General features: G+C 42.5%; 1 protein-coding gene across 1 annotated transcript in view; it reads right to left on the bottom strand.

The window, feature by feature from the left end:
• Window positions 1-25,344, bottom strand: part of DNAH8 (dynein axonemal heavy chain 8) — a 617,537-nt gene that overhangs the window by 408,831 nt on the left and 183,362 nt on the right. Inside the window, exons 21-23 of the mRNA XM_043511607.1 lie at window positions 17,400-17,519; window positions 9,138-9,279; window positions 4,073-4,188 (exon numbers count right to left, since the gene is read on the bottom strand). Coding sequence (XP_043367542.1) covers window positions 4,073-4,188; window positions 9,138-9,279; window positions 17,400-17,519 — 378 coding nt within the window. The remainder of the gene's footprint in view (window positions 1-4,072; window positions 4,189-9,137; window positions 9,280-17,399; window positions 17,520-25,344) is intronic.

The following is a 25,344-nucleotide window of genomic DNA, read 5'->3' as shown; positions in this document are numbered from 1 at the left end:
AGTTGCCAAACTGAGTAGAAGGAGACATATCCATAGATGCTCCAGCTGTGCTCTCAAGAATCACATTAGTACTGCTTCTGGGCACTTGCCCTTGTTGTGGGGCTGCCGAGGGGCAGAACATTTTCTCTTCCTCAGTGGCTCTGAAAGATGTTCTTGAAACTGTTGAGGCCTGTATCTGAATGAGAACTGAGGCCACTGTTGATATTGCTTGTGATTCTGAGCTGGAACATGGAAATCCAGTAAACAGAGGGTCATACAGGAATTTTTCAGCAAACATAATTCTTCGTTAATTATATTGTTGAGAAGATCATTCCATTGAAATGCTAAGTCCTTTATAGTCAGTTGGACTTCACAAGGGATGCCAGAAATCTGGAACCAGGATGACCGCCTCATTGTCACAGCCATAGCTGTGGTCCTTGTCACCATATCTGAGACATCAGTCACTGTCCAGAGTGTTGTTCTGCTGTTGAGTTGACCCTCAGTCATAGTTGATCTTACTTGCTCTTGATATTCCTTAGGGAACATGTCCATTGGGGTGGGAGTCTGTCCCACAGTAGGAAGTCATATTTTGCAAGTGCTTGATAATTAATTATTCTAAGTTGAAGGCTCATGAGAAGTAGACTTTCCAACCCAAAAGGTCCAGTTTCTTTGGAATTTTTTCTATGGTCTGCTGTTTTTTGACTCTCATGTATGGCCTGGATAACCCAGGACCTCTGTGAGTGGAGTGTTGAAAAAAATATCCCTAAGTGTTAACCAGTACCTGGTATCTCCTGCCTGCACATTTGGAGGTCTCAGAGATAGATACAGAAATGTGTCATATGGTCTGAGCAACGACCCTTCATTAATAGATAGGGTTAGTCTACCTGACTGAGCAAGTTGTAGAATGTCCAATGCCTTGTGCTATTTATTCTGGATTATCTCTAATGAGATGTCTGAAGTATCAGCTAATCTCATGAGGTCCTGAAAAACCTTCAGATTCTGACTCTTGACCCATGGTTCTGATCTCCAGTTTGTCACCTGCCTCTGACCCCTGGTATCCTGACCTGGCATGACTCCAGTTACCAATTTGTGGTTTTCCTCTCAAGTCTGTATCCTGACCTGGCTGATTCTTGATTCCTGTCCCATGACTGTGGACCCCAGCTCTAATCACTAAGTCTGGATGCCTATGACTTGGCTGTGACATAGGGACAACAGAGCCAGCTGGGGAACCCTGGTCAACTTATATAATAAATGGAAATTCAGTTGGTAGACCAACTTCAGTCAACTTTGGAGAATGTGCAGATGCAGCCTCTCAATGCAACAGTATGTAAGTAAATGAGACCATGTGGTCCAAGAGTCTCAAACATATGCAGATCATAGTGAAGAAGTGGGATTGGAGGGACAAACAGTGGTCGCAAATTACCTGAAACTGCCAGGAACAGCCTTTCTATTGGTGCTGATATCAAAACAGATGACCAATTTGGTGCTGAAACTGGAGGCGCTGGACAAAGAATCAGCACAGAAGTCAAAGTCAGAGACAATACCAATCTGGTAAACCGTGGTACCGAAGTTGGTGCCGGGGAAGCATTTGTATTGTCTCTCTGTGTGGAAACTAGTACTGGTACCATTGGTGGACTGTGTGTAGAGGTTGCAGAACTGGATAGAACCAGAATGGCTGAAGGCAGATCTTAAGTTATAGTCTTGTGCCATTGGAAAACTTGGGATAGGCCAAGCAGGCCAGTTGCCACTTGAAAGTGCTGTGGGGGCGGTGGCACCAAAAGGAACAGTGCTGGAGTCATGTCTATTGGTACTGGACTCAACTGCCATCCCTGTAACAGTGTCAGAGTCAATGATATAGTACTTGTATGGTTCCATCTTGGAACCAAGGAGACATGGGATGAAGGTCGGGCTCTACCCTATGCACTAGAGGAATTTTAGCAGTGTTCATAATCTCTCTTTCAGGTAGAAGGAAAGTCTCTTGATTTGGCATGGCTTCTGTCTAGTTTATGGGCGCTCTTTCATGGAGGGCCTGTAGAGGAGGATTGATCCCTTCTCTTCTGTGGAGAGGAGTCTGAGTCAGAGGCCTGTCTGAGACTTGTTACCATTCAGAAGCCAGTTGTGAGGCTGAATGACCCGCCATAGGCCTCAGTGCCAAAGAAGATCATACTACCTGCTCCTTGAGGTGCTGTTTGAGGCATAAGTTTCTAGAGATTTGTGTTCTTCATTTAAAGGAGCAACAAATACTGCACCTCTCTCTGATATGCCCCTCACCAAGGCATAAGAGACAGAGCATGTCTGGATCACTGTTTGGGATAGCTACCCCATACAATGGGCAATGTTTGAAACCAGTGATGGAATGCCACCAGGCACTATCTTCTTCTAAAAAACAAAAGTTACCAAACTATCACTAACTACATGCACCACTATAAACTAACAATACTAGCAGATTTAGAAAGAGAATTTCTCACTGCATGAGGTAAACTACATGGGGAGTTCTGACTCAGGCCACTTGAAGTGAGAAAGAACTGAGAGAGGTCAAAGAAGTGCTGTGCTTAAATAGCCTTGGAAAGGACTATCAGGAAGTGCATAGTGCATGCACCACACTGACACATATTACTACAGAAAACTCTCCAGCTCTGGGCATGCACTTATTTGAGTGGAATACGTGTGAACTGTCAAAGAAGAATAGCCCATATGTACCACAGAAGTGGGAGATGCTGGGCTACAGAAAGCATTAATATTAGGAATTCCCTTGGTCTCCTGAAAACCTTCCAAAATATCCTCTCCTTTCCAGAACTGCTGCTAGGCTAGAGCTAGAAGGAGAGAAATAGTCCTCTCCCATCACACCCCCACAAAAAGAACCCACCCACCCTGCTTGGAAGAGGGCACACAGATAAATCCCTGAGAAAACTCAGTTTGCCTTGATAAGAACAGGCTCTAAATGAAGTATGTCTAACCAGCACACTAAGCCTGGGCTCTGATTCAGTTTTGAGCCCAAGCCCCCCTTCCATTCACACACAAATCATTCTAACTCTGGTCAGCAAGCACTCACAACCCAGGTACTAGGACTCTGCAGGGCAGGGGGGAGTCAGAAACTGAGTCTTGCTGTGATTCAAGTCCAAGCACTGTCACTTTGCAGTCTGCACACAGGTCAAGCAGCAGACCTGAGTCAGAAGGTCTTCATAGCACAGTATGGACACATTAGCACAGCTCTTAGACCTGTGTCCAGCACCTGAAAACACAGTTTACAAAGTAGTTTGGATGCTCATATGCAGGCTTGGAAGCACCAAATCCACATGCCAAAGACCTGGGCTTAGTGCGCAGTGTAGACATACCCAATATGATTGCAGTAAGTAGGATGCCATCAAGAGGAGCCAGCATTCATTTTGGGGATAAAAATCACAAGAATCTTGTGTCAATCTCTGAAGAAAGGAACAAAGGCAGGAAAGTCTAACAGTACTGGACTAAAGAAGTTCATAGGAAAATATCATTCAATCCACAGGACCCATGAGCACCATGCACCATACACAACCCAGTCACCATTCACCACAACACATTACCACTCACCTGCACCCAGCAGCTGTAACTCCTGGCACTATCATTAGGATTTAAGTTATCACTTTAGCTTCAACTCCCATCAGAGTGGGAGATGAAAAAGAAGGTGGATGCCTTCCTGCACTGTCTGACAGAAAAATATAGGGGTGGACTTTCTGAAATGAAGGGGGCAGTGGGGAAATGAAGAGGAGGAGGAAATGGGTAGTTGGTTGTACTGTGAGGAAGAGGAGAATGTTTGTTTGCCTGCACTAGAGGAAGCCTGTCTGTTATGGCCTCTTATTATAGCACAACATCTTGGGCTGTTGCCCAACCAATACATCTCTGGCTCCCTTACTTACTGAAAAATTGATTAATGAAAGCCATGCTGCAGCATATAATACATTCGTTGAAAGATAAGACATTTTTAACCTTATGAATTACACTCAGAAGTTGTATGGTGGCTTCAGTTACTCAATTATGAAAAATTAGGCATTTTCTGTTCAGTTCTAAAAACTTTTGTTATGAAATTCATACATTTTCTCTTTTTGTAATGAAATACCTTTCTAAACTCATCTTCTTTCTCATTGTCCTCAGCATCCTCACTAAGAATACCTGAAGAACCATCAGTATCTCCCTCCTCTCCATCACCTCCAAATGCCACATGTTTCCCTTTTACTGTAAATAAAAAACAATTAGAAGACAATACAAACTAAAATAGACTAGACTTACAACAAATATTAAATTATTTAACTGTATTTCTTGTAACTTGAAGATTATATTCTGCTTTAGAGCATGCTGGAGTCAATGGAAATCATTCCATTCACTTTAATGGGAGTTGGAACAGGTGTTTGATTTTCTCTTCACACCTATGGCACATAGTGCTTTGATAGCTTAAGGGTAACATATACAAATACATATACATATATACACACACACATGCATACATGCTAAAGTGAGGTGATGTCCATTTGCTAAATTACAGAGCAATTTCATAAATTTCTGATTGCCTCACTGCCTTTGGCCTTCTAAACTTCTTCCTTAGGGCTTATTTTAATATTCCAAATCCCTTCAAACAACTACCATTTTTAAAAGATTAACCTGCCACCAAAATATTTCCTCCTTCTTCCCTAAAATGTGCCCCTTGTTGAAATGAAATACAGAAAGACATAGATTTTAAGGCCAGAAGGGACCACTATGATCATCTACTCTGACCTCCTGCGTAACAAAGACTAAAGGCACCTTTTATTTTTGCAATACATGCAGGCAAAGTCAACTACAGAAACCATGACCTTCACCCCAAACCGTACTTCTACCTGTCCATCAACAAGCCCACTATAGGCTTCCCCCTGAACCAATCCAAATCCTTCTGCTGGAAACATGGGAAGACCAGGATCCTTGTCATGTGATTCTTAATACCCACTTAACAACTTGAGAAGGGACTTTGGATATTATTCTCTTAAAGGTGGAGGGGGAATTGGATCCCCACTGATTTCTGACTGGAGATGGCCTTGACACTCCTCCCTAACTTGAGGAGAACTGTTATGTCATTGTGGCAGTATCAGGGGAGGAGTATCAGCTGGTGTTGGAAGACACAAAGATCTCCACAAATCTCCAGATTCTGAGCTAAGCTAATCAAGGGTCCCAGAGAAACAAGTGTCCATAGGCTGAGAACAATTGTGACAGAGCTCCCCTACTGGAGCTCCTGAGTTCATCTCCTCACACATAGAGCACCTTCTCATCTTTTGCTTCCAAGCAAGGTGATAAAAATGGAAGAAATGTACTCCAGCTTGTTCAAGTAAAGAACCTTTTTTAAACAATTGCCTCAAGAAAAGACAAAAGGCAAAGAGAGTGATGCTGCATACTACTTCTAGAGTTTGGCTTTAAAAGCTGGGAAATGGAAAGGAAAGGAAGGAGACCTCATTTACTGGTCTGGAGGCGGATAATGGTGTGGCCAAATCCCCGAGCCTTCATAGAGTAGTTTGATCTACTTCCAGGATTCGCTGCAACAGAGCTATAACATGGATATGTCTCAAACTGGGAAAGAAGTTAGAGTGCAGAAAGCCCAAATATGTGTCCTAATACGAAGAAGGAAGGCAGACCAGCCCATCTTAGACCTCAGAACATTTAATTCCTTCGTCATGAAGTTCAGATTCCACACGGTGATCCTTGCATCCATAATTCCTTCCCTATCCACACTAGATTGGTTCAGCACTCTTGACCTCAAATATGCATATATTCATACATTGATCATACCTTCACATCGCAAATACCTCTGTTTCCTGGTTGGGGAATATCACTAAGAGTACAGGATCCTCCTCTATGACCTTTCTACTGCTCGTCAGGTATCAAGATGCCACTCAGTCACGGCAGAGCATTTAAGATTGCAAGATTCACATATAGCTCTGTGTGGATGACTGGCTAATAGCTTCATTTCATAGCATCATAGAACTGGAGAAGACTTTGAGAGGTTGTCTAGTCCAGTCCCCTGCACACATGGCAGGACTACGTATTATCTAGACCAGTAGTTCTCAAAGCCAGTCCGTCGCTTCTTCAGGGAAAGCCCATGGCGGGCTGGACCGGTTTGCTTACTTGCCACGTCCACAGGTTCGGTCGATCACGGCTCCCATTGGCCACGGTTCACTGCTGTAGGCCAATGGGGGCTACGGGAAGGGTAACCAGCACATCCCTTGGCCCGCACCGCTTTCCACAGCACCCATTGGCCTGGAGCAGCAAACTGTGGCCAGTGGGAGCCACGATAGGCCGAACCTGCAGAGGCGGCAGGTGAACAAACCGGTCCAGCCGCCAGGGGCTTTCCCTGAACAAGCGGTGGACCAGCTTTGAGAACCACTGATATAGACCATCCCTGACAGGTATTTGTCTAACCTGCTCTTAAAAATCTCCAGTGATGGAGATTCCACAACTTCCCTAGGCAATTTATTCCGGCGCTTAACCACCCTCGCAGTTAGAACGTTTTTCCTAATTTCCAACCTAAACTTCCCTTGCTGCAATTTGAGACCAATGCTTCTTGTCCTATCCTCAGAGGTTAAGAAGAACAATTTTTCTCCCTCTTCCTTGTAACAATCTTTTATGTAATTGAAAACTGTAATCTGTCCCCTCTCAGTCTTCTCTTTTCCGGACTAAACAAACCCAGTTTTTTCAATCTTCTCTCAGAAGTCATGTTTTTAGACCTTTAATCATTTTTGTTGCTCTTCTCTGGACTTTCTCCAATTTGTCCACATCTTTCCTGAAATGTGGTGCCCAGAACTGGACACAATACTCCAGTTGAGGCCTAACCAGTGCAGAGTAGAGCAGAAGAATTCCTTCTCGGGTCTTGCTTACAACACTCCTGCTAATACATCCCAGAATGAGGTTTGCTTTTTTTGCAACAGTGTTACACTGTTGACTCATATTTAGCTTATGATCCACTATGACCCCACAGATCCCTTTCTGCAGTACTCCTTCCTAGGCAGTCATTTCCCATTTTGTATGTGTGCAACTGATTGTTCCTTCCTAAATTGAAAGAATCCCTGACCATCAATGTGGACTTTGCTTTAATTCTTTTTGAGAAACCAGATCTCAGAATAGGTTGGAAGACGTCACATCTCTTCCTACACAGCAGATCCGTTTCATTGAAGCAATTTTAAATTCCCAAATTGGAAGAGCCTTCCCTCCAGAAGAAAAATTCCTAAAGATTCAGTCTGCCAATGAACCTCCAAGAGACTCAAACCAGATAGTTATGTTCCTCTTCAGACTGATGGGCCTCAGGTTTCAACAACATTTGTAACTCTATACACTCACTTCAGAATGAGATTATTACAGCATTGGCTAGCAAGAAATTACCAGCCAAGTCATTTGCATAAAGCTGTCTCTTCCAAAAGAAATGCTATTTTCATTTAAATGGTGGATATAGAGAAGCAACATTCTGAGGAGGGTGTCATTCAATCCTCCACTCCTATCATATACGATCACGTCATATGTATTCAACTTAGGATGGGGTGGTCAGTTCAGCGAACACAGTCATTGGAACCACTTTGAGAAATATCTACATATCAGCATGGTGGGGCAAAGGGCAGTCTAACAAAGTCTCAAATCTTTTCTACCTCACCTACAGGACTTAGCAATTGAAGTAGTAAGTGACAACGTGGTAGCTATGTTCTGTATAAACAAACAGGGAGGAGCTCATTCTTTACAATTCTGCAAGGAGGCTATTATATAATAGGACTGGTGTATTCATCACAGCATTTACCCATAGCATTCCATCTAGAACAGAGGTGGGCAAACTATGGCCCCCAGGCAACATCCGGCCCGTGGGACCCTCCTGCCCGGCCCCTGAGCTCCTGCCCAGCCCTTCCCCTCCCCTGTTGCTCCCCCTCCCCTGCAGCCTCAGCTCACTGCGCCACCAGCACAATGCTCTGGGCAGTGGGGCTGTGAGCTCTTGCCAGGCAGTGCAACTGCAGAGCGGTGGCATGGCTGGCTCCAGCCGGGTGGCATGGCTGCCTGTCCTGGTGCTCTGGGCAGCACGGCTGAGGCACCACCAGCCACCGATGCTCCAGGCAGCGCGGTAAGGGGGAAGGGAGCAGGGGGTGTTGGATAGAGGGCAGGGCAGTTCGGAGGGGTGGTCAGGGGCGGGGGGTGGATAGTGGTCGGGGCAGTCAGAGGGCGGGGAACAGGGGGTTGAATGGGGGCAGGGGTCCCAGCGGGGCAATCAGGAAGGGGGGGTTGCATGGGATGGCGGGGGGCAGTCAGGGGACAGGAAGCAAGGGGGGGGCTGTCAGGGGGCAAGAAGCAGGGAGGGGTCAGATAGGGGGCAGGGACCAGGCCATGCCTGGCTGTTTCGGGAGGCACAGCCTCCCCTAAGTGGCCCTCCATACAATTTCAGAAACCCAATGTGGCCCTCAGGCCAAAAAGTTTGCCCGCCCCTGATCTAGAAGGAAAAGACGATATTTGGCAGATCATCTCAGCAAGGATGGGGAAGAAATACAAGAATGGTCCCTGAAAAAAGACAAAAAATATTTGCTGTCTGAGGGCACCCAGAAATAAATCTTTTCACAAAAAGACATAATGCAAAATGCCCAAGGTTCTGCTCTGTGATTCAATGCTTGCTACTTCCCATTAATGATGAATGAGGAAAGAAGCTGTGCAGACAGAAAATTATCAAGTAAGAAATATCTTATTCTTTTAGCAGTTTCTTTCTTCATTCAACCCACCCTGGTAGTTCAGTAAATAATCAGAATACAAATTGAATTTTTTCTCAAAAGGAAGATTTAGACATTTAATTGTTTTAAGATCAATTAATATATCAAGTTGTTGTCTTAATGATAATAATAGGTTTCTGGAGTATTTCCAGTTTTGAAAGGACTTGTATGGCAGTCTGAACTGAAAGGTGGGGCTTAGTCCTGAAGTCCGAGCAAAAATGTTGGACTGCATTTGAATTCAATAGGTGGGGGACATTAACTCATTAGTGAGGAATGAGAAGAGAAGCCATGCAACAGAAGAAGGGGTTGAAGGTAGAGGTCTAAAATAACCCTCTTTTCTGGAAGGAAATTCTACTGTCAGATACTCTCTCTTTTCTCAAAAACTTAAAGTAGAAATTGCTTAACATAAGTACACACACTAATAAGTACCTGGCAATGAATACTTTTTTAAAGTTTTCTTAGAATCTTTAATTTCATAAATCATCTCAAATATAGATATCAGCTCCTGGACAGCATCTTCTATGTGCATACTTTTATGGTTCAGTATTTCAGCCCATTCTTTGGTGTAAGTCTGTTAAAATATATACAGTAAATTACCTTAATATAGATTGTTACCTGGACATATGTTTAGTACACTGAATACGAATTTAATAAGGGTAAAAGTTAAGGGTAAAAGGTAAAACACAAAATTAATGATCTTGCTTTTTTTTTAAAGATCATCTTTTCTAAAAGGTGCTATTGCAATAGGAAAATATTTTAAAAGTGTATTTACTGCTAATGAATGTTAGCCAACTGAAAGCCTCAGAGATTGGAGACTTTTTCTTTTTTTATAAAACAAGAATATATGAATAGCAGTGCAAGCTTTTCTTCATTAATAACAGGTTTCAGAGTAGCAGCCGTGTTAGTCTGTATTCGAAAAAAGAAAAGGAGTACTTGTGGCACCTTAGAGACTAACAAATTTATTTGAGCATAAGCTTTCGTGAGTGAGCTGTAGCTCACAAAAGCTTATGCTCAAATAAATTTGTTAGTCTCTAAGGTGCTACAAGTACTCCTTTTCTTTTCTTCATTGACTGTCATGTGCCTTAACCCTGATCTGCAGGGATCCTCCCTAGGATTTGAAGGGGAAATCGAGGGATTGGATGGAGAAATGTAAACTCATATTTACTAGAGCATGTTCTGTTTGAAATATGAAATATTTTATTAAATTTGGGTAACAAAACCACTTAATTCCATCATAAAATACTGACTATATGCAAGAACTAAAAGTTACTTGTATATAGGTTGGAACTTTTAAAAGAGCTTAATTTGGGCTCCTGATTCCTTTAAGCTCCTTGGAAAAAAATCACACCTTAAACAGTATTTCATGTGCTGTTATTAATCTCAAAATAAATAAAATAAATAAATACATTACTGATCCCTGAACTGAATGTATCACACAATCCTTTACATTAATGTTAATGCACACAGACATTTTGCAGGCAGTGACAAAGTCACCTCTTGACCTTCTTTTTATAAACTAAATAAATTGTGCTCCTTAAACATCTAACTGAAATGCAGTGTTCCCCAAAGCATTAGGCATACCTGCCTAAAGATACACAAACAAGGCCTCTTATGCATTTTCCAGAGTTTCACTTTTCAGTTTTTTTAATCTCTAGCTTTTATGGTTGCGGACAAAACCTTAAAAACAAGACCTTGAGTGTAAAGGAAGCAACAATGTGTGCCTGAATTTACAGAGAGCCTGGAATAATAGTTCTGAGGCATGAAATGCCCTATTGCTTTTAATGAATGTTAACTTAGGTGCCAGTGATGACATTTTAAATATCAACATTATTTACTATTTCACTGCTCAAAGCATGTAAGAAAAGAAAGGATGCATCATATTACAAAGACTTAAAATATGGATAATGTCATTAAAGCCACGTCATGGCTGAAAGGGGTTGTGATTGGTTTAATTTTCTCAGCTTTCTGAAGTTTAGAGAACACTGATGTAAATATTTTTTTTCCAGCTCTGAAATCTTTCCTGTGGCTCATCTCTGAAACCTCTCAGGTGTAATCAGTCTCCACAGTAGCAAGCAAAAAGGTGGTTCATCTAATATATATGGACAACTCATCTTGAAGGACCACAGAAACTGTAAGGTAAGTAACAGTTTCTTCTTTGAGTGCTTGCCCAATATATATATTTCATTGATGGTGAGTCACAAGTAGCAACTTAATTTGAATGGAGCTGACAGTCTAACAAATTAAAGATGTAAGAGGGCCAGGCCAAAACAAGGTTCAGATTGCAATATTTCTACTACGGCTATGTAAATATATGTATTGAATGCAAAGTAGTCGTCCTACATATTTCTGCTAAGGGCATACTTCTCAAAGAAGTTGTATTAATGTATGTGGATTATAGGGACTCAGAATTAAAGGTGTTAACATGACTCTCTTACTGTCCAAAATTGAACAGTGCTAAACAAGGTTCGGGGTTTGATATACCAAGACCTCAGCCTGCCTAGTACTATGGCAAACATATTAAAAAATATAGGGGGAAAAAAGGAAAAAGTTAAAGCATTTGAAATGTAAAGTATTACGTAAGGCTTTCATTTTAACAGTATCTCTTTATTCCCATTCCCTTCAGCTATAAAGAGTCTTTAGAAGGAAAAAAATCTCTTATTTAACAGTCTCTTAGATTATATTAATGATGGTCATAGGTGTCCTTTGGGTAGGAAAGAGAAGTTAGTTGAGATGGGCTGGAGCTGTTGTCAGTGCTGTTGTTGTTGAAGTCTGATCTTGTTTTCTAGAAGACAAAACAAGACAAATACACACTAGAGGGAAGAGAAAAGAACAGCAAAGATAGAAAATGCAGCTACTATTTCTGGTGTTGACTCTTACTTGCAACCTTACTGCTGGAGAAACAGGCATGGCACATGATTTTATTAGCCACTCAAAGAGGGCAAACTTGTTCCAGTGTTGAGCTGTTCAGGTCATTGCTTTTAGCTGTGTTTCTCTAGTCAGAAGCTTACAGGAGTGTTGCAAAATATAAGGTCCTGGCTGGCTAAGACAGACTCTTATTAGACAGAAGGCAAAAGGAGAAGGATAGGAAAGAGAAGATATAAGGTGTGGGTAAAGGACACACTGGGAGCAGAGGATGAGTTACAAAGTCTCACATGCCAAGTGTTGTTCAGAATTTAGTCAACATTAGTGGAGATGGCAATGCCATCTGGTTCCCCCTCTCTCTGGTCCAGTTTGGTCAGAATCAGAATGATAAAGGCGCAACAATGTTAAAATGGTGCCAAAAGATGTGTGGGGGTGGCAGATATAATGATAAAGATCACTCTTTCCCCATCCAGTGTAAGGCCCCATAGATCTAGGACCCAGGCTTATAGAGCTACCAGGCAGTTAACATCTCCAAGCTGCTACCCAGCAGCAGCTGTACCTAATCTGCGTGCCACATCCCATGACTTGCTGTGGACAGAGATCATAGGAAGTTCCACCTCAAAGGTTTGGTGAGGAGCAGACCCATGGCCCCTGATTGGCTCCCTGCCCTATATAAACCCAAGGGGCATTCCAGAAAGCATCCAGATAATAGAATGGAGCTTCTGTAGCTGCAATGACTGTTCCTATTCTATGCTGTTGGATTCCTAGCTTAACCTCAGCTTGTTTTAGCCTTCGCTTCCCGACTCAGACCCTGAAACCTGACTTCGACTCTGGTGCTTGGTATAGACCCTGGTCTGGAACTGTGTATGGACCCCTCGGCTACTCCTAGCCTCAGGTTTGCCCCTGCTTTGACCCTTAGCCCTAACTGCCTTTGTTGGGATCCTGACGCACAGCACTGTGGTAGCCAGCTTTTCCCCCAAAGTCTTTCCTGAGGACCCCAAACAGGTAGTAGGTGGAACAGCCCATCCCCTCATTATTTCACAACTGAAACCTAGTTTCCAACACACCAATTTTGATCCACTGATTACTGGTCTCACCTTTCTCTATAATTCTACTCTAAAGGACTCTACTATAATTCAAGGACTGTGTTAAGATCTTTCCTGATAAACAAGCGAGCTGGCGAGCTCACAGCTTGGCGAGCTGGTTCTTGCTCACATGCTCAGAGTCTAACTGAGCACCATGTATGTAGTCAGGAAGGAGTTTTCCTCCAGGTCAGATTTGCAGTGATCTGGGGGAGACAGGGAGTTGCCTCTCTCTGCAGCATGTAGGTGCAGGTCACCAGCCAGGATTATCTGGGTATCTCACTTAATCTCCCTGCCACTGCAAGCGCTGTGGGCACTGATGCACCTCAGTACCTCCTATTATCTGCCTATGGCACATAATAGTCTAGTCTCCTGTGGGTTGTAATACTTTGGTTTCATTTCAGTTGTTGAGATTAATACACAGGTACTGGGTACTGTTGACGGCCTGTGATATACATAAGGTCAGACTAGATGATCTAGTGGTCCCTTCTGCCCTTAAAGCATAAGGATATGCCCACACTGAAAACAAACAAACAAACAAACAAACAAACAAACAAACAAACAAAAAAAGACCAGTGGCTGTGAGTCTCAGCGCCTGGATCAACTGACTTGGGCTCACAGGGCTCATGCTACAGGGCTAAAAATAGCAATGTAGACATTCAGGCTCAGGTTAGAGCCCAGTCTCTAAGATCCATCTGCTCACCAAAGACTAAATCTCCTAAATCATGGAATTTCTCCTGGGGTGGGTAAGTGTTTGCTGCTGTTGCATCCAGGACTGCTCCTATGAAATGTATTTTTTGAATGGGGACTAGAATCAATTTTCCTGGTTGACCCTGACTCCCAGGGAGGCAAAAAAATTAAGCATCTGTTAAATGGTGTTGACCACCATTGAGGAGCCAGTCACCAAGGTATGGATAAACTGACTTCTCACTTTCTTAGGTAAGCTGCTACTACAGGCATTTGTTGAATACTCATTACTATGCGTAATCCAAAAGTTTGTACTGGTAATGGGAATTGCTGACTTGAAAACTCAGCTATCTTTTCTGTGGGCAGGACGGAAGTATTACTATGAAAATATAAATCTTGAAGATAGAGAACAGAGTACCAGTCCTGTGGATCCAGGGAAAGAATTATTGAAGCCTGAGTTACCTGGACTTGAGTCTGTGGATGAAGCCATTAAGCTGTCTCAAGTCCCGTATTGGGCACCAGACCCCCTATTTCTTTGGTATCAGAAAACAGGAGTAAAATCATTCCCCTCTAAATTCTGATGGAACTACTTCTACTGCACCAAGAGCTAGAAGCAATTATACTTCCTGATATAGGATTCTTTTGCAGAGAGGCTCTCAAAAAGGGATGGGAAAGAGGGGTGGGAGGTGAGAAAGGTGTGAAACTGAAAGGTGTGAAACTGAATCCCAGTTCTGTTATCTTCAAAACCCAACCGTCTGTCGTTATGGTAATCCAAACCCCATGAAAATGAAAAAGGCAGTTCCCAAAAGGTAGGGAAATAACAGGTAGGTCTACTCAAAGTTGCACAGAACTCCTGAGTGACAAGTCAAATTTCCTGCCTTGAGGACATAGCTGGATGTGCAGATGACACAGAGAATGCTGATGGGTTTTCTCATCTGGAACCTCTGAAGCTTTCTTGGAAAGTTAGAAGATCTGTGTTGCAGGTAATAAGATTCACTTGGATAAGAGTGGTGTCAAGCTGGCTTGCTCTTTGAAGCAGGAATATATACTCCCAAGGATCTCAGACTTGCACAGGAGTCCTTCAAAGAATGTAAGGCCTCATCAGTCTTGGAACTGAATAAATTACATCTCTCAAAAGGCAGGTATCAAGGTTCCTTCCCCACTCTGAACTCAAGGGTACAGATGTCGGGACCTGCATGAAAACCCCCTAAGCTTATTTTTACCAGCTTAGGTTAAAACTTCCCCAAGGTACAAACTATTTTACCTTTTGCCCTTGTACTTTATTGCTGCCACCACCAAGCGTCTAACAGATATATAACTGGAAAAGAGCCCGCTTGGAAATGTCTTTCCCCCAAAAATCCTCCCCAAACCCTACACCCCCTTTCCTGGGGAAGGCTTCATAAAAATCCTCACCAATTTGCATAGGTGAACACAGACCCAAACCCTTGGATCTTAAGAACAATGAAAAAGCAATCAGGTTCTTAAAAGAAGAATTTTAATAGAAGAAAAAGTAAAAGAATCACCTCTGTAAAATCAGGATGGTAAATACCTTACAGGGTAATTAGATTCAAAACAGAGAATCCCTCTAGGCAAAACCTTAAGTTACAAAAAGACACAAAAACAGGAATATCCATTCCATTCAGCACAGCTTATTTTCTCAGCCATTTAAACAAACAGAATCTAACGTATATCTAGCTAGATTACTTACTAAGTTCTAAGACTCCATTCCTTTCTGTTCCCAGCAAAAGCATCCCACAGACAGAGAGAGCCTTTGTTTCTCCCCCCCCCCTCCAGCTTTTGAAAGTATCTTGTCTCCTCATTGGTCATTTTGGTCAGGTGCCAGCGAGGTTATCCTAGCTTCTTAACCCTTTACAGGTGAAAGGTTTTTCCTCTGGCCAGGAGGGATTTTAAAGGTGTTTACCCTTCCCTTTATATTTATGACAGCAGGTCTTCTACAGTAACCTGTATCTCCTAAGAATGCAGGAAGCTTGGAGCCAAATGATTGTACCATGGAGATCAACACTGCTATATCCAACACATCAAGAGCTGCCTGAAGGGAAGGATGTACTACTAGTTGACTTTCTGAAATTAAATATTCTTTCCTGCAGTCCTGTGGGACTTTATCAGTGAATCTGGAGATACTGTCATAGTTAAAATATTCATATTTGCCCAATAATGCCTGCTAATTGGCAATTCTCATTTGCAGGTTTGGCTGAAAATTTAGTACTGAAGGCATCAGTACCATGTGCTTCAGTTCCACACGACTGGTACCTGGCAATTTTTTACACTCTGAGGAGACCAGTATGAAGGTTCAGTGTTCAGAGCTTGAGTGAGTTGCAGAGGGACCCTTTCTGGGCCTCATGATATCCTTCTCCAAGGCCAAAGCGGGAGCTCTGTTTTTTTGAGAGTCTTGTGAGAGAGACTTAGGGAAAGAGATCTAGCTGTCAGAATGTTTCTTTATTCTCATGCACCGAGAGACATTACCAATTGAGGAGGAAGCTTATTTTTAATGACTTCCTGTCACTTCATCAGTGCAGTTCTCTGATGTGGAGCACTTTAGACAATTGCTCCAGATTTTCAGCCCCAGTGACTCCAGGGCTTGAGGATGGATGAATTGATTTCTCAATCAAAAACATGTTCTGGTGTGCTGCTCTAGCTTTTGATGTTTTCTTTGAGAAAGACTTACAAATTGAGCACCTGTCAATGTGGTCTTCTCCTAGACATGGAAGGCACTTAGTGTGCCTATCCTTGAAAAGCATTAATGCCTCACAGAAAGGGGCTATTCTTAAATTTTCATGGGGCTGAGGTATCTATAGGTAAAATGTAATTATTTTCAACTGCCTTTACTCTGTCCAGGATGGAATGAGGATGTTGCTATATATCCTTCACCAATCTGTCCAGAACAGGATTCAAAGGCATTGCAAATATATTCAATGGAGGAACTACTTGACAGTGAATAAAGAAAAGCCAGTGACTCTAGTGATCCATTCTAGAAGCAGCAGCCAGATATGCTCGTTGTCCTCTTACCATAAGGATATTTTCTGATCTATGAAGACTTAGTGTCTTTCATATTTTAAAAAAAAATCAGTTTTAATCATCCCTTTTTCAGTGTGTCTCAATCTCAAGCAGGCTCTGAAGAATGATAGACCGATGTGGAGATAAGAGAGAGCCTTTACTGCCAGAGCTCATGCCAACACCAGCTACACAGAAACCATCATTAAAAGTAGCAGCAGCACCAACTTTTTCACAGGCACCAAAATCTGAAGTGTGGGTTTGCCATAAAGAAGGAATGGCAACATGAGGTTTAATGCAGTGAACTTCCAGTTAACAACTCAGGATTCTGCAGATCTAGCAAGGAAATAATCTGTACTGCTAAAAAGCCTGAGCTGTAACTGCCTCATGTTACCATTTCTTCTATTATCTGCCTTCTTTTCTTCTCACATCTAGCTACAGAACAGTAAAGAAAAAAAAGTAGAAGTAAAATTAGAATTGAAAACTGATAGGGGCTTTGTACTTTAAGAACACAAGTAAAAAGACTAAAGAGAAAGTGATACGTCTGGTCTTTTAAAACTTGATTGAAAGACTTTGCACCTCTTTGTGTCTCAATAACTGAAATAGTAATATTTAATGTAAGGATTCTACTGTAAGGTGGGGAAGACCAGACATATGACAAAAATAATAAGTTGACAAAGCTAGTAGCTGTAGACCTCAATAAAAAAATAGGTGTATGCATGCCATATACTAGTGATAGTTAAATAAATTCAAATTCTATGCAATATTATAATCTCAGTAGATCCAAGACGTAGACCAAGGACTATAACTATAAAAGAATATATTTACCTTTGCAAAACTGGTAAAGTTATTCAAAACAAAATATTTTAATCAGAAAGAAAATACAAGTATGGTTAACACTTATTAAAAACAAGAATATTCATTACTTTGTGTTGTTCCAGAGAGGGAAAATCCCTCTTCTAGATAAAAAAATGTATTATTTTATCATTATTTTCTAATGTACACAAAACACAAGGATTCAGATTCTAAGATGTAAAATGACGTATACCTCATTGCATGCCAGCATATCCTCCATTTTGATAGGACCATCCTCTGGCAGGACAATTAAAACAGTATTTGATATGTCTTTCATTATTAAATCAATCTGCATTTCACATAAGTCATTAACCTAAAGAAAAGCAAAATGGAATTAACACTACATTTATACCTCTAAAGTGTTATGCACCATTATTATTTATATCATGCCATCAGTATACCTAGGGTTTTACAGACAAATACTGTCAGTTCCTTGCCCCCACGAATCTACAACGTAAGGGCTGATCGTACAAGGGGTTGAGTGCTCAGAAATGCTGAACTCCCTCTACTCCCATTGACTTTAATAAGAGCCAAATTAATACACAGTTTCTCTCAGCAGGTACTCAGCATCTTGCAGGATCAGGCATTAAATAAGACACAATACAGCAAGGGATAATAATCAACTAAGGATAAGAGAAGTATAGACAGCTACAACCTTGAAAGATAAACCTATCCTGGCCAGTGTGAGGTTTGTACTCCCTATCACAGTAACCAAAACAGCAATATCTACCTGAGTCTGCAGCTAACCTGAAACAATAATTCTGAAACATATGAACTTTTCCACAGATCTCAAGGAGGTTTTACTCTGAGAACCACTATTCTGGGAGGCCTGTCAAAACCACATCAAAGATTGATGTGTAGCAAGAGAAGAATACAATGGGCACAGATCACAGGCCCAAACAGATACTTACTCCCACAGCTGGGGTGTATTTGTGGGTGGGGTGCTGACATGCCTGATTCTCTAGGTGGCTGAGGGAAAGTGCCCCTGGTGCTCCTGAGAAAAGCTTTGAGGTCCGCACATAATGGGCTGATTGTCTGCTAGGTTGTTGGCCAGGTCATTCCCCAGGTTTGGTAGATAAGAGCTATAGCTATCACCTACTGTTTCTAAAATCTTGAGGCTTCAAGGCAGAGAGGAGCTGACTACGCCCTCCTTTGCTATGTGACATGATATATGGTAGTGGTGTTGTCTCTCAAGATTTGTGAAGAGAGAGGCCCAACATTTGATTTAAAAAAAATCTTCTAAATTAGACAGATTTCATGGAGCTCCAGGACATTTTTACAGAGGGATTCTTGGGAGTAGAGGTTTTCTGCAGCTCTATGTCTTTAAGAGTCCCAGATGAGCATCCCACATTATCCACAGTACAGCTGACAGGGACCATGAAGGGGGATGGAAGACATCATGGAGTGGAATTGGATGGTGTAATCTTGTTTGCTTATTGAGAATCTGGTTGTGGTAATCCCTCTCAATGCAGCAAGGAAATAAAGAAAGGTACTTGTCAAAAAAGTAAGGCAGTCTACAGGAGATTCCTTATTAGCCCTTGTCCTAACAGATACAGAAGAAGTAACCACAGAACTAAAAGTTAATGGTAGCTTAGGTACAAGTGATCATTACTTGATCACATGTGCAAGCAGAATAAAGTCCAGAACAATAATACATATACCTGGTGTTATAATAAGGCTAATTTTATAAAGCTGAAAACAATTATGAACCAAATCGCTCGGGAGAATTTAATCAGAAGAATAGGAATGATAATTGGGCATCATTTAAGAACACCGTACTAGCTGCCCAAAAAGCCACAATCCTACAACTGAGGAAGAAGGCTACGCTCATTAAAAGAAGGCTACGCTCATCCCTGCTTTAGAAGGGAAGTAAAGGCAGCCATATATAGAGATAGATATATTTGGAAGAAAGGGGAAGTTGATAGTAATTAATATAAATCATAGGATCAGGAATTATAGACAATTGATAAGGGAAGAAGAGGGACACAAGGAGAACTCTGTGGCCAACAGAGTTAAGGACAAGGAGTTTTTAAAGGAATAGACTATAGAGTTATAACAAATTAAAAGTTCCTGACAATGGTATTGGTCCATTTCTGGATGGAAATGGTAGCAGTATCACTAACAATGCAGAAAAGGCAGAAGTGTTCAACAAATATTTCTGTTCTCTATTTGAGTAAACAGAGGATATAATCTCATCAAATGATTATACTAACACTCTGTCCATTTCAGTAGTATCTCTGGAGAATGTTGAGTAGAAACTACTTAACCTAGACATTTTTAAATCAGCAGGTTCAGACAACTTGCAAGAGTTTTTAAAGAGCTGGCCAAGGTGCATGTTGGATTGTTAATGTTGATTTTCAATAAGTCTTGGAGCACTGGGGAAGTTCCAGAAGACTGAAAGAAAGCTACTGTTGTGTCAATTCTTAAAAAGGAGATGACTTAGGTAATTATAGGCCATCTTAGCCAGATGTCGATCCTAGGCAAGATAATGGAGCTGCTGATATGGGACTTCATTAATAAAGAATTAAACAAGGCTAATGTAATTAATTCAAATCAACATGCATTTGTGGAAAATAGATGTCACCAAACTAACTTGAATATCTTGATGAGATTACAAGTTTGATTGATAAAGATAGAAGTGTTGACATAATATACTTAAGACTTCTGCAAGGCATTTGACTTGGTGATGCACAACATTTTGATTAAAAAAATAGAATGATATAAAATTAACCTGGCACACATTAAATTGACTAAAAATTGACTAGCTGATAGGTCTCAAAATATAACTGTAAATGGGGAATCATCATGGAGCACGACTGTTTCTCATGGGGTCCCAAAGGGATTGGCCTTACACTATTTAACATTTTTATTAATGACCTGGAAGAAAACATATCAATGATAAAGTTTGCAAATGACACAAAAATTGGAGGAACGGTAAATAATGAAGAGGACAGGACACTGATTCAGAGTGATACAGACTGCTTAGTAAACTGAGCACAAGCAAACAATATGTATTTTAATATGGTTAAATGTAAATGTATACATCTAGGAACAAAGCATTTGGGCCATACTTACAGGACTGGGGATTCTATCCTCAGAGGCAGTGACTCTGAAAAAGATTTGGGGACCACAGTCCCCTCTGGCATTAAACTCTACGAATCTATGCATACTGTAGATGACTCCAGGACAAGATTGCATTTCTTTGCACTTTGCACATCTGCCAGAAAGAGGAAGTCTTCCTTCAGGTCCAGAAGCTATATCAAAGATCTAATAAACCACCTAAGAAGCTGCAATACTCCAGGAAGAGGCTTTCTTTATCATCTGAATCAGCATCTGCTGCATCAGGAAGGAAGCAGCTAGTTTGATGATCAGGTTAAGAATCATGGACCAGATCTTTCATAGAGTCATAGATTCCAAGATCTGAAGGGACCATTGTGATCATCTTGTCTAACTTGATGTATAACACAGGCCACGGAACTTCCCCAAATCATTCCGAGGGCATATCTTTTAGAAAAATATCCAATTTTGATCTACATATTGTCAGTGATGGAGAATCCACCACAACCACTGTTAAATTGTTGCAATGATTAATTACACATACTGTCAAAAAATTATGCCTAATTTTGAGTCTGAATTTATCTAGCTTCAACTGCCATCCATTTAATCATGTTATACCTTTCTCTACTAGGTTGAAGAGCCCATTATTAAATTTGTTCACCATGTATATACTATGGCCTCACAATTCCACTGTAGTCAAGCAAACTGATGGTATTCTACCCTAAACCACATGCGAACAGAGAGAAACAGCCCTTTCACTCTTTGGATATTAGATGGGCCCTACCTTTCTATATACAAAGGACCAAACCATTCCGCAGAGCTAGTCAGCTGTTCATAGCGATAGCAAAGAGAATAAAGCGTCTCCCCATCTTCACATAGAGAATCTCATGTTGGATTACTTCATGCATCTGAGCATGTTATGAACTCTCAAACATCTTGCCCACAGCTAATCTGACAGCTCATTCCACAAGATCTCAGGCCTCCTCCACCACCTTCCTAGTGCAAGTCCCTTTTTAGACATCTTCGGAGCAGCAACCTTGTTGTTGGTACACATGCAGTCTTGCAGTCAGCCTGTCCTTGAACACCAAACCCATCTCCTATACACCTATCTTGGAATGGACATGTGCAATCACTCGAAGAAGAAAAACCGATACTAACCTTTCCGTAACTGTTGTTCAAGATGTGTTGCACATATCCATTCCAAAACCCAGCCTCCGTCCCCTTTTATCAAAGGCAGTCAGTAAGAAGAAACTGAAGGAAAGTGGGGTTGGCAGAGCCCTTTATGCTGGCACTATGAACACACGGCACCAGAGGGCACTTGTGCAGACACAATGGATACCACTAGGAGAAAAATTCTGGCAACTGTGCTTGGAGCGCACACACTTCTACATTGGAATGCACATGTGCAATACATCTCAAAGAACAAGAGCTATGGAAAGGTTAGTAACCGTTTTTCCCCTAAATTAATGCTGGGTTCCCTTTCCCTTTTAATAAAACTTCTCTTTTGTTATATACAGATTCAGTGCTTGTGAGTGGGAAAGTATTGCTTATCAGAGGAACCCAGGGGTGATGGTAAGCTTTCCCAAATTACTGGGTAGGGGCTCAAGCCAGTTCTGTTTTATATTGTTAAGAGGAAACCCTAGATCAGGGATCGGCAACCTTTGGCACATGGCCCGCCAGGGTAAGCCCCCTGGTGGGCTGGGCCAGTTTGTCTACCTGCCACGTCTGCAGGTTCAGCCGATCACAGTTCCCACTGGACACAGTTCACCGCTCTTGGCCAATGGGGGCTGCAGGAAGCAGCAGCCAGCACATCCCTCGGCTTGTGCCACTTCTCGCAGCCCCCATTGGCCTGAAGCAGTGAACTGCGGCCAGTGGGAGCTGCGATCAGCCAAACCTGCAGACGCAGCAGGTAAACAAACCAGCCCGCCGGGAGCTTACCCTGGAGGGCCGCGGGCCAAAGGTTGCCGATCCCTGCCCTAGATATTGAACCTGGCCCTTGTTGCTGCCAACTCCACCTTATAGAACGGTTACACTACTATAGATGTATGTGTTAGTAAATCAAATGTGTAACTGATAAGGAATGCCCATAAATTTTCTGAAATTGATTAACTTAATAAATGACAAAACAGACAAGGCACATGTGGTATAGCAGGTGTGTTCTATAATCAATGTGTCAGCAAAACAATTAGGTATGGATTGATGTCTAAGCATTAAGACCTAATTGTGGTCACAGATGGTCCTAGTAGTGATCAATTAGTTACAAATATCATTGACTTATTGATTCAAAACAAGATGGAGCATGAGAAAGGATTTTTCTTTGTTTTGAACAGTATGCAACCAGGAATGCAACCAGGAGGCGCAGCGCATTATTACAACCGTCACCATGGCCTTAGCTGCAGAGTCCACCACGTCCAGGGAAGCTTGCAATGCTGAACGACAGCCAAGGCATCCCTCAGCCATGAGCAACAGACAGCTTGATGACAAAGTGGGATATGGCTTCCCAACTGGAGAAGTCATATTGTGACAACAGGGTGTGATGTTTGGCAATCCAGAGTCGTAGACTTGCCATGGAATAATTTTCTTTTTTGCCAAAAAATCAGGCTTTTTACCATCTTTGTCCTTGGGGTAGCCTTATTCCTGCCCTGATGACATCTCTCATTCACGGCAGCCACATCCAATGAGCTGGGGTGGGGTAGACAGAATTGCTCAGAACCCTGGGATGGAGCCTGGTATTTCCATTCCATTCATTTGGCCACCAAAGAAATGGACGAAGGGGTCTGCCAGATCATTTTGGCTGTCTGAATGATAGCATCTTTTATAGGCAGGGCTACCTTCCCTGCTGCAGTGAGATGGAGCTCTTGTGTATATTAACCTCTACAAACTCCGTTTGGCTGTCCAGAGATGTTGCCATTCTCCTGAGTAACTCCTGACATCCTTCAAAGTCATCTGGTACTGGGCCCCAGGATGATGTCTCTGGTATCAGGGCCTCATCAGGTGATGAGGAAGAGGTGTGAAATGGAGGCAAGGGAAATTACTCTCTGGGTTGTTGTTCTGGTACTGGTACCAGCGGAACTGGCAGATATTCCAGATTCAGCAGTGGTAAGCTGAGTGCACAGGAGTCAGAAGTCTGATTGGTATGAACTGTTACCAGCCTCTGTGAGCTGGGAGGAAAGGATCTAGTCATATAAGGCAGTGTACAGGTGGGTGCTGACGGCATCCCACAAGGGAACCAATAGGACCACTGGGGACTAATAGAGTACCAGCCTCCTGGCTTGTGTGGCCCATGAGTTCCAATTTCTGGACAAACTCTTCTCAAAGACACGCAATGAGAGCAATGACATGCATGAGCCCTAGGCTACCAGGGAATAGGAGAGTCACCTTCAGAATCTGATCACAACTCAGAGTACCCAGAGAACCAGTGCTGAGAGGGGTTCTTGGAGACCTTGAACAGGACCTATGCCGTGACCATGGTACCAGGAACAGCATGGACATTTTCCTGGCTGTCAGTAACATGTGATGTGGGGAATCTGGAGCTGGTCCTGTGGAAAGTGGTAGTACCAACTCAGAGGAATCTGATGACATGGTCAAGCAACCCAGTGCAGACCATCTAGAAGGCTGCTTTAGTGCCAGATCAGATTCTTCACCCTGAGGCAAAGACGATAGCAGTACAAACAGGTATATTAAGTCTCTATCCACAGTGTAAACCTCTGGTGTAGTCAGTATCAACATGGGCTGCTGACTTGCAGTGATCAGGAAAGACTGCTCTGTTGCCATCAAAGAAGTAGCCAGACGTGACAGTCCCTGAGAGGTCACCAGAGTTAATGATTAAGGTCTCTCTGAATGAGTCCAAAGAGCATGCTTTACCTTTGTTACTTGATGGACCTTCTGTGCAAGGGGTCTATGACCCAGGGACTTCTCGATGCCAACTGGCAGAGGGCAAGGAGGTGTACAGGAATCTTTCAGGGATCCTCTGCATCAGACATATGCATAATATACTCTTGAGGGAATTCTGCACCAAAAAATTAAAAATTCTGCAAAATTCTGCATATTTTATTTGTCAAAATAACACAATATAATTGTGCCATTTTCAATTATTTCGATAGTTTATGTCAATACAATACAGACAACGAAAAATGATTCAGGAAATGTTTTTTGACAAACAGATTCCTTACTAGGCATATTAGTACATCTGTGTGTCTCCACAGAGCAGATGACAATACTAATGTTTCCATGTATGTCAAACAGTGAAGACCTTAAGGGTATGTCTACACAGCAAAGAAAAACATGGTGGGCCCATGCAAGCTGACAGCTCAGCCTGCTGGGGCTATTTCATTGCAGTGCAGATTTCCGGGCTCAGACTAGAGCTGTAGCTCTGGGACCCTCCCACTCTGCATGGTCTTAGAGCCTGGGTTCCAGTCCCAGTCCAGAAGTCTACACAGCAATGAATCAGCCCTGCAGCCCAAACCCTGTGAGCCTGAGTTGGCTGGGACAGGCCAGGTATGTGTTTTTCCTTGCTGCGTAGACATACCCTAATGAGCGGCACATCCTTAGGAGTGAAGTTAGCCCATGATCTGTCACAGCACTTAAATATGTGCATAAAATTCAGCACCTGAGTATCCCCATTGAAACTAATACTTTACCAGATTGGGATCTCAGTGACTGGCATAGCTAAGTAATACTCAGCATGTCACTATATAGTCACCGGACTAGAACTGAAATTGTTGCAGACAATAGATTAGAAGGACAACAGGAGTGGAGAGAGTGGGGCTTGGTGGGGGAGTCTGGATGCAGGGGGTGGGGCTTGGTAGGGATCTAGATGTTTGTGGGGGGTTTGGATGCATGGGGGGTTTGGGTGGACAGTGGCACAGCTCCCTGTACAGTGACCCCTTCCTCCTGTGGCTGGGGAGTGATGGGGACAGAAAGAGGAAGGTGCAGGTGCGGAGCTTCCTGCAGCCGGGGGGAGGTTCCTGGGGGTGGGTCCGACCCAGCCCCAGGAGGGCCCGTGCAAAGGAAGAGGAAGTCCCGTCCTTCCCAGCCCAGCCAGGACTAGCAGCTGGAGCCTAGCACACAATAGCAGCCAC

This window comes from Dermochelys coriacea, chromosome 3 (assembly GCF_009764565.3).
Source record: "Dermochelys coriacea isolate rDerCor1 chromosome 3, rDerCor1.pri.v4, whole genome shotgun sequence".
In the NCBI taxonomy this organism is placed as follows: domain Eukaryota; kingdom Metazoa; phylum Chordata; order Testudines; family Dermochelyidae; genus Dermochelys; species Dermochelys coriacea.
Note: the sequence above shows the minus strand (reverse complement) of the source record. Positions and strands in the feature narration are given on the sequence as shown.